Here is a 9213-nt window from a genome sequence, read left to right on the forward strand (position 1 = left end):
AAAAAAAAAAAAAAAAAAAAAAAAAAAAAAAAAAAATTGCCTGCGTGCGTCTTTTCTCGATTGGTATCCTGCTTGCTGGAGGTGCGTCCACCTGACAAAAGATGTGGTGGAGAACATGACCACATGGAAGAGTAGTAGATCAATTTGCTTTACCCCATCATTGCGAATTGCGGCTTGAAGAAAGGATTCGAGATCCAAGACTGGAAGAAAAGGGTAGACATGCTCCACAAAGACTGTTAAAAGTTCCTGGCAGAGTTTCGCGTTGGGAATATCAAAGACCCCCTTCGCATCAAGGTATTGCACATCCTCGCCCGGGAGTCCTGATGGTATATCCTGGAGAAATAACGGCAACACAGGTCTTTCAAGGAAGGGAGACTTTTCCGGTCCCAGCAAATTGTGGACTTCTGCCAAAAGGTTGTCAAGAGGACCCGTTGAGAGGACTTGGGGTGTTTGTGCCATGGCCCGGGCACCGGGCACAAAGCTGAAATCCAGGGCATCCTTTGGTTGCGTTAAACATTCTTGAAAAGTAACATTGAGTAAGCCAAGGGTTTGTCCGTAAGAGTATTCTTTAGGGCACTCTACCTGAATCTATCTCTAGGGTTGCAGGAGTTGGCTGCCCCCAACTCGCACCCTTGACAGTGTGCGACGTACTGTTCCTAACGCATTGTCAATGAATAGCCAGACACAAGCGCATTAACTCAGAAACGGACTTCAAAGACTTTTCCTGCATTGGACGACACTCATTCTTGGAAAGACGACACATTGTACACGGGAATCCGGTTAGACTGGCATCACACCAGGCCTTTTCACAGCGACACAGTGTGCATGAGGTATATCGCGTAGGTCTATACATTGTGGTGTTTTGTGCTAGCTGGCCTGTTGGAGATATTCTACGCTTTAAAACGGTCTTGTCTGAATTTAGATTGGTTGTCATACTATGTCTACTTGTCATTTCTGCACCGTTGACTTGACATTGTTGGAAGATGTGAGATACTGTTGCACCGACTTCCTTCCAACCGCGGTTATATGTTTAATTCGTGCAGATTTAATTACCTGGTAGTTATCAGTAGACGAATTTCCTCCATGTGCCCGCGGCAACATGCCATTCCTTATACTCTGCTTGACAATCTCAACGGGTAAATACAATCTTCAAAATTAGAATGGCTTAAACCCCATGTATCCACCCTGGACGGTCCCCTCCAATACCTTTCGATAATTCGCCAATCCGCCAAAATAGAACAATACCGCCTTCTTCTTGCCGAGCACATTGGCTCCAAAGATCCACGAGTCGGTCTTCCGGAACAGACTCCCCGCGCTAAGCTCATCGCATGTTTGACACCATTGCATCATGGCATCGGTGTCCGCCTCAATCCGTGGTTTGCAGGAAGCCGCCTGGTTCGCTTGGGCGATTAGGCCCGCGATAAACTCGACCTGAGCTTCGATGAGCGGCGGTAAGTTGGTGAACGGTCCCTTAGGTCCCAGGATCATCAAGAGGTTGGGGAAACCGGGCGCGGATATACCCAGGTACGATTTGGGCTCATCTTTCCAATTTCCCCTCAGCGTCTGACCCGAGGACCCGTGGATGGGGATCCGTTTGTAGCTGCCGTCAACGGCATCAAACCCTGTCGCGAGGATAATGACGTCCACTTCGTACGCGGTGCCATCAGCGGTGCGAACACTGTTCTCGGTGACCTCAGTGATAGGGTTGGAATTGACATTGACAATATCCACGTTGGGCTGGTTGAATTTTTCATAGTAGCCAGTGTCACACAGTGGCCGGCGGGCGAACCATCCCGTCGGCATCAGTTTCTGCGCTTTGATAGGATCTTTCACTGTCTGCTGAATCTTCCGCCGAATAAAGTCGGCAGCCGCTCGGTTGGCGTCTTCGTTGTAGGAGATGTCGCAGAATGTGCCGAACATGAAGTAGAAGCCGCTTCCATACTCCCAGGCTTCCTCGAAGATCCTCTCTCGCTCTTCTTCACTCACACTGAAGGTTGGAATGGCACTCTCTCGAAATCCAAACCCAAACATGCTGTGCTTGGCCTCGCTCCAGGTCTGCTCCCAGCATTGATTGAGGCGTTGACGCGCCTCCGGGGGTACCTCCCGGTTCCCAGCCGGCACCACGTACTGCGGATTTCTCTGGAAGGATATCAGATGCTTTGCCTCGCTTGCCAGCGCGGTCACCAGTTGAACGCCGGTTGATCCGTTTCCGATGACTCCAACCCGCTTGTCGCGGAAGTCGTGAGAAGCGGGCCAGCTACCAGTATGGTACATTTCGCCTTGGAAGGAGCGGATTCCGGGAATATCGGGATAGTTTTGCCTGGATAAGAGTCCCACCGCGGTCACGAGATAGCGGGAGGTCAGCTTTTGATCGGGGGAGACATCGACCATCCAGGCGTTCCGTTCGCTGTTCCACGATGCGGCTTTCATCTCCGTGTTGAATTGCATATATTGTCGAAGGTGATGGCGGTCAACGACATGCTGGAGGTAAACCAACACCTGCGGTTGGTTTAAATATTCTCGATCCCAGGGGTACTGGCAGAGGTCCTCGAGGTCCCAAGAGTAGCGGTAGAGAAAGGAGCGCGTGCTATATGAATCAACATTTTAGTACCTCAACCCCAACGACTCGACCACGTCTCATCGGGTTCTTACTCTGACATCGCGCCTGGATATCGATTCCAATACCACGTTCCCCCGACATCTGGCGCCGCCTCGATTACCTTTACCGAGAGCCCCTGGTCCACAAGCTTCTTGGTCATGTAGATACCGCCGAAGCCGGCACCCACCACAATGGCGTCAAAGTCAGGTGTGAAAGTCATTCTTGGAGAGTTGTAATCGAGTTTTGCCGTTATCACGTTGACTTCGTGTCTTCAAGAGCACCTGGAGCCAACGCCCAGGATCCAGTTATTATGTATTGCCTCATCTGATTTTAAGATGCTCGCTCATCATCCCAGACCGACCCCGCACGGGGATTGAGAAGTTTTGCCGTGGGGTTGTACAAAGACCGAGCTGACACATACATCAAGAATGGATAGCTGAAGAACTGGCGTCCCGAATACCTGCGAGCATGTAGCCGCGGATAGAGTGAGTGACCCCTTGCCAGCCGTCGACTCATGATCTATGGAAGTCGGAAAGCGTATTCTAGGAGTTCCCTCCCCCACCGGCCCTCCCTTTCTCCCTTTTCTTTCTTCTCTTCTTGAAAAAACAAAAAAAAAAAGTTACTGGGCCGACTAATACTATCATGTTTACCCCGGAAAGCTTGATGGCTCAATTGAAACACCCGAAAACGCGAGCCCAAAAGACCGCGGGGCAATTCAGATGGCAACACTCAACCAAGCTTCTTCATTCTCTGGGCAACCTTTGCAGCCGATGCTTATGCTATCCGGGAGCATTCTCCCTGTGAAAGCTGCGTCATGGAAGTCCTCTAATGTATAGGAGATCCCTCCGGCCATTCGTTTCTCCATGATCACAAAGTCATTGATATTGACCTGCAGGGGCTTCTCGCACACCGCGACATTGAAGACAACCCCTCCCGGCATAACCGCTGCAATGGCCGTGTCCAGGGTGACCTGAAGACCAGAAGCTTCATACGCAATACCAACCCCTTCCACCGTAAGCTCACTCACTGCTGCCAGCACGGGATTAGGAGCAGCCGGGTCTTCAGCCAAAGGGCTCACTACCTTGTCCGCCCCCAGCTGCTCCGCGTAATGGATTCTCAAGGGCAATATCTCGCTGACAATGACCTTTCCGGCTCCCTTCGCCTTCAACAGCATGAGCAGCGCCAGCCCAATTGGACCAGCGCCAAGGACCAGGACATTCTGACCCGCGACGAACCCGGATGTACGCACCATGTGCCACGCAACAGCTAGGGGCTCGCTCAAGGCCGCGATTTCCAGCGATACATTGTCCGGGATGGGCACAATGTTCGCTTGATTAACCGTGATTTCATTGGCGAACCCACCTCCTGGGGCACTGAATCCGTAGAACGTCGCCTGCTTACTTGTGTTGGGGTGACCGGCGAGGCACGAGGCGCATGGACTTGTCCCATACTGTGAATCGGCCACCAAGGGGATGACAGTCACTTTTTGCCCAACGGACAGGTTCTTAACCTCTATGCCCAGCTCGGCAATAGTGCCAGACATCTCGTGGCCCATGACAACAGGCAGAGATGTTCCAGTCTGAGGGTGCCTGTGCCCGGGCTTGGGGGCGAAGATAGGGCCTCCAAGGTATTCATGGATGTCAGAGCCGCAGATACCGCAATATGCCACTTTGACTCGCACTTCGTGTGGGCGACACTCCCTATCTCTGAGCTTAGCCTGGGTGTTCTGACTCTGTGTGCTCAAGGCAGGTTTGGGATCGTACGGCCTAGGCACATTGTCCAGTCGAATATCACGTTGGTTGTGGAAACGAAGAGCCTGCATGATGCTGGAGTATCAAAACGTATGTCTGATTCTCCAATGTCTCCTAATCCAGCCCGTGAATTTATAGATCATGTCTCCTCTTCGAAGGTGCATATAACCGAGCACAGGTAATATCTCAACATTTAATATCAATCAATCAGTCAATTCTACTGGAGGATGAGCGGCACCAATCGGGATGTTGCTGTGAAACTTTGAACTTCCCAGTCTGGGGTCCCCGCATTGCGATGTGCTACTATGGAGTTTTTCTGGCACAGCTCGTCTTCTTCAGACAGCATTATTATTATTATTATTATTATTATTTTTTTTTTTTGAACCGTTCTTCCTCAAACAAAGATTTGCATCCTGCCTTTGGTAGCATAGTAATAGAATACACCGAGCTAGGTAAAAAGCATCCCCCCATCAACCAGAATAGTCTGCCCCGTCACATAATCCGAGTCCTTGCTAGCGAGAAACCCACCAACAAGGCCAGCCACATCATCTGGTACCCCCGTCCGGCCCAGTGCAATTCCCTTGCTGTACAGCTTCAGACTCTCTCCCTTTGCTCGCCCCTCGAGCTGTCCCATTGTCTCATCCACCTCATCCCACATTTCAGTCCCCACAATCCCCGGAGCATAAGCGTTAACCGTAATCTTATGTCTCGCCATTTCACCCGCCAAAGACTGCGTGAGCCCTCTAACGGCAAACTTGCTTGCTGAGTAGATCCCCAACGTCGGAAGGCCCTTGAATCCAGCGATAGAGGCACACCCAACTATCTTGTACCGGTTGACACCGGCGGACATGTCAGGGTCCCCCTGCACTATCATCTGTCGAGCAGCCTGTGAGTAGCAATTGAAAGCGCCTTTAAAGTTCACACCAAAGATCTTGTCGATGTCCTTTTCAGAAACGAAGAGAGCGGGCTGGACGGTCGCGACGCCGGCATTGGCGACCATCAGGGTGAGAGGGCCAAGGCGAGAGACGGTCTCGGTGACCATGTCGGCGACTGCTGTAGAAGAGGTTACATCGGCGGCGATACCAATTGCGCGGGGTCGTTTGATGGGGTTTCTGGTGGGGATGGGAAGTGGTAGAGTCGTCTCGTTGATTTCGTTGACGAGAGTGTTGATTTCGGTCGAGGAGCTGGGTATGTCGTTGATACAGACTGAGTAGCCATCTCGCGCGAGCCGGAGGGCAATTGCTCTTCCTCTGTTATATGAATCTTGTGTTAGTCGTGTCTTGGGGTCTTGTTGATTTTGGAACATATGATAGGATGTAGCTCACATTCCGCGCGCTGAACCGGTCACAATCGCAGTAAGACTGGCTGCCATTTTACCATAAGTTCAGATAGGAGATGCTGTGGTGGGAGATCAAGAGTGCAAGCGACATGGTAGAGGAAGTCCTTTTTTCATTTCCCACTAACTAGCAATCTGTACCCCAGCTCTGGCAGTCCTTGCTCCATGACCCTCGCCAGGCTGATTAAAACCATACTCCCTGGCAAGCAAGAGTCTTCTGTCCGTCACTCTACTAACCAATTCGAGCTTTCTGTCATTCGTCAATCTAGTGCAATGGGGAAGCAGCGTTTTGGGGGGGGGGGGGGTTCAGTATTCCCGCATACAGTGACCATTTAACCGCGGTTGTCCAGCATCAATTAGGTTCAAGGGCTTTTGACTACAGAGTACGCCTGCGGGGCTCAGCTCAACTCTGGGACCATGCACCGCTAGCAAGGTTTAACAAGGTTGATACTCTTCGGTTTCACCCAGAGCGCTCCTCGAAAGTTCAACATGCCAGAACTGCAAGAATAAATTAGGGTTAAATTGTGATTACTCCCTGGCTCCTGTCCCACATGGTGGAGTTGCCGTGGCTACTTGCCCGACAATCAATCACTATCATGCATCACGGTCGTCAAGCTCCTTTTCCAAAGTGAAGATCAATTGAAGATTCATTGGATTTGGAGTTTCCCACATCAATCCTCTCTCGAATTATGTTTGAGACATTGTTGACCCCACGGGGTACGTCGCGTGTAGGCGGCACGATGCGGTTGTAGCCTTTCCATAATGTCAGAAGGTGCATCACTAGACGGATCCCGACCCTGCCCCGCAAAACATGCGAGATATGATTATCAGGCGAGTATAATTTCGTTGATCTACGTTCGCATTCTATGCAAGCATGTCCCATAACTTCGGCGGACTGGACTGTTGTCTTTCGGTTACTTCCCCTATGCAGGAAAATCCATACCAGCGGCAAAATATAAGGGGTGATTTTGTCCGGCCTATTTCGTTGCTCGCGGTTGGTGTCTGCATATTGAGTAGTCTGCTTTTGCTGTACAGTTTCGAGCAACCTCCGCCAACCTACAATCATGTTTTCAACACAAGCACAGGGCAAAGACCTCACAGTGGGAATCACCATATCCTGCGGGATGGCGTTCATGCTCTTTGGGTACGACCAGGGCGTTTTCGGCGGCATTCTGTCCAATCAGTCCTTCTTGGCCGTCTTCAACAACCCTAATACCACAGTCCAAGGACAGATGACCTCGACTTATGTCCTCGGTTGTATTTTCGGGGCGGTCATTGCAATGTTCACCGGTAACGTCCTTGGCCGACGACGCTCCATTGCTCTTGCCTGTTTGTTTTGTCTCGTTGGTGGCATCCTCCAAGCGACTTCCTATACCCTCCCACACCTTATCGTCGGACGCATCGTCGCCGGGTTGGGCATCGGTATCAACACAACTACTGTCCCCATGTGGCAGAGTGAGACCTGCAAACCCGAGCACCGCGGTAAGCTCGGGGCCATCCAACTCACCCATCTGGTCTTGGGTCACGTCTTTGCCAACTGGATCAATTTTGGCTTCACCTACATCCCGACTCAGTCAGTCAGCTGGCGCTTTCCACTTGCATTCCAATGTGTGTTGGCTATTGCCACCGCCGTGTGGCTACCTTTAACGGTGGAATCGCCTCGCTGGCTTTATCTCTGGGGCTGCCCGGCTCCCGAGATCAAGGAGGTGATAGCTCGCCTCCTGCAAAAAACACCCGACGAGGAGGAGGTCTTGCAAAAACTGCAAGAAATCCAGAGCATCGTATCCCATGAGGCGGAAATCCAAAGCGCAGGCTGGCGCGAGATCTTTCACAACGGTCCGCAGCAGACCTTCCGACGGATTCTCCTGGGCGCCGGGGCCAACTTTATGCAGCAGTTCGGAGGGGTCAATGTCGTCGCTTATTACCTGCCCGTTGTGTTGAAGTGGTCGTTCGGCTTCAGCGACCGGTTGGCCTTGATCCTGTCTGCGGTGGATTCCATGCAATGGATGTTTTGGGCGGGCATGGCGACCCTTGTGATTGAACGGGTCGGTCGTCGACGATTGTTGATCTTTGGCACCGCAGGCCAATGTCTCTGTTTTGCCATGGCTGCTTTGGGCTTGGGGATCAACACCAAAGCTCTTAATGGCGTTGCGGTCGCCTTCATTTTCTTGTACTATTTCTTTTTTGTGAGTCTCCCCTTCACCCCCTTTAGCTAACACTACTTACTAACCCGATCTGCTATCCCAGGGGTTGTCCTTCCTTGCTATTCCCTTCATGTATCCATCGGAAATCAATTCGCACCGCACGCGCAACCTGGGAAGTGCCATTGCAATGGCAGTCAATTGGTGCGGTGTGTATGTGATTGTATCAGTGACTCCAGTTGGTATGTGTGGCGCATGGTCTTTCTGATCCGGGTTCTGCAGGATTCTAACATCCGGTGAACCTTCTTAGGCATTGAGAAGATTGGATGGAAGTACTATCTGATTTTTGCCATTACCAACTTGGTCTGGGTGCCAATTTGCTGGTATTTCTATGTCGAGACAGCGGGCCTGTCCGCTGGAAGAAGTGGACCGGCTATTCGACATCAAGTATGCGAGTTCCAGTAGCATGACCCACCGGGAGGCTGCTCAGGAGGCCAAGGAGGAGACAAAAGCAAGGGTGGAGCATGAAGAAAGGATCGTGTGATGTGATACAGGCATTCAGTGTTCAGAAGCCTGTTCATGCTAAGAACCATACACTTCATACACTTGTGGTAGATGAAAGAGGCCAGAGCTCTTTATGTAATATTAATGACTTTACTCCTTTCAAACCTAATGATATACAAGGGCTCGTGGAAACAAGAGGAATGGCTTGGAGCTTGTGACAGGATCCAAGTCCGGAACAGGGTGAATTGCATAGAAGAAAAAGACGGGGTGTACGAAAGAACGATTCCAAAGGCTAAGTGATGGATGTACGATAAAAAGAAATGACAATGAATTAATAGAGAACTAGAATACAGGAGGTATTTATAGCTCGTCGCATAAAGCAAGAATCTATCTAAGACGTTCCGTACAGCTGCAAGAGGAGTGAATTTGCACATATAGCAAATACTATTTACCCACGTCAAAAATAATCTTTTGTGACTTCATGCAGTTGAAGTCATCATAGCTGTGACGGGTCAGAAGTCAATAGAGCTCTTCTTTTCCCATAAATTAGGACTGCTCACCGTTATGAGAGTGGCGCGAAAGCTCAAGTGCGGTATGGTTGGAGTGAACAAACCTCATAAGCGCGGCCGAGTCACCCTTCGGTGTTGTAAAGAGAGTGGAATGGGCAGGGAAGGAAGTAAGTATGGATTGCAGGAATATCAAAGCATCAAGTGTGTCACTATTGGCAATCTACAAGCTTAACCTGCAAATAGGGCGTTGAGTCTTGTTTCGCAAGGCTTCCATAACGTAATTCCCGAGCCACCCGGCATATTTATCAACCACAACACAGTAATATTGACTATATTATCTTTCTGGACAGGCATTTGATTTATGCCCTATATT

The 9213-nt window shown here is 50.5% G+C and overlaps 5 protein-coding genes across 5 annotated transcripts in view; 1 reads left to right on the forward strand and 4 right to left on the reverse strand.

Annotated features, from left to right (window-relative positions):
* ASPGLDRAFT_1495642 (fungal specific transcription factor domain-containing protein) overlaps positions 1 to 459 on the reverse strand; it is a gene marked incomplete at its 5' end in the record, with an annotated part of 1955 nt that extends 1496 nt beyond the window's left edge. The window contains one exon of the mRNA XM_022542044.1: positions 97 to 459. Within this exon, the coding sequence (XP_022399071.1) occupies positions 97 to 459 (363 nt within the window). The remainder of the gene's footprint in view (positions 1 to 96) is intronic.
* Positions 460 to 1155: 696 nt separating this feature from the next.
* On the reverse strand, positions 1156 to 2819 carry ASPGLDRAFT_27223 (flavin-containing monooxygenase; the record flags this gene model as incomplete). Its single annotated transcript, XM_022543642.1, has 2 exons — positions 1156 to 2587; positions 2653 to 2819. 2 exons carry the CDS (start codon positions 2817 to 2819, stop codon positions 1156 to 1158), a joined length of 1599 nt encoding a protein of 532 aa, XP_022399072.1.
* A 495-nt stretch (positions 2820 to 3314) lies between these two features.
* On the reverse strand, positions 3315 to 4421 carry ASPGLDRAFT_130513 (2,3-butanediol dehydrogenase; the record flags this gene model as incomplete). The annotated part of the gene is made up of 2 exons (XM_022540970.1): positions 3315 to 4299; positions 4363 to 4421. The coding sequence occupies 2 exons, from the start codon at positions 4419 to 4421 to the stop codon at positions 3315 to 3317; spliced, it is 1044 nt and encodes a 347-aa protein (XP_022399073.1).
* Positions 4422 to 4510: 89 nt separating this feature from the next.
* On the reverse strand, positions 4511 to 5780 carry ASPGLDRAFT_1495646 (uncharacterized protein; the record flags this gene model as incomplete). The annotated part of the gene is made up of 3 exons (XM_022542045.1): positions 4511 to 5600; positions 5676 to 5711; positions 5776 to 5780. The coding sequence occupies 3 exons, from the start codon at positions 5778 to 5780 to the stop codon at positions 4799 to 4801; spliced, it is 843 nt and encodes a 280-aa protein (XP_022399074.1). The 3' UTR covers positions 4511 to 4798.
* A 911-nt stretch (positions 5781 to 6691) lies between these two features.
* ASPGLDRAFT_59391 (uncharacterized protein) lies at positions 6692 to 8348 on the forward strand. The gene is made up of 3 exons (XM_022548375.1): positions 6692 to 7872; positions 7934 to 8069; positions 8138 to 8348. Exons 1-3 carry the CDS (start codon positions 6751 to 6753, stop codon positions 8290 to 8292), a joined length of 1413 nt encoding a protein of 470 aa, XP_022399075.1. The 5' UTR covers positions 6692 to 6750; the 3' UTR covers positions 8293 to 8348.
* The last annotated feature ends 865 nt before the right edge of the window (positions 8349 to 9213 follow it).

This window comes from Aspergillus glaucus, assembly GCF_001890805.1.
Source record: "Aspergillus glaucus CBS 516.65 unplaced genomic scaffold ASPGLscaffold_15, whole genome shotgun sequence".
NCBI classification, from domain to species: domain Eukaryota; kingdom Fungi; phylum Ascomycota; class Eurotiomycetes; order Eurotiales; family Aspergillaceae; genus Aspergillus; species Aspergillus glaucus.

Excerpts from the sequence above, each read along its gene's own strand:
- ASPGLDRAFT_59391 (XM_022548375.1), top strand. The coding sequence starts at position 6,751 with ATGTTTTCAACACAAGCACAGGGCAAAGACCTCACAGTGGGAATCACC. Across the intron at positions 7,873-7,933 it reads TCTTGTACTATTTCTTTTTT|GGGTTGTCCTTCCTTGCTAT; the intron begins GTGAGTCTCCCC and ends CTGCTATCCCAG. Across the intron at positions 8,070-8,137 it reads TGTATCAGTGACTCCAGTTG|GCATTGAGAAGATTGGATGG; the intron begins GTATGTGTGGCG and ends GAACCTTCTTAG.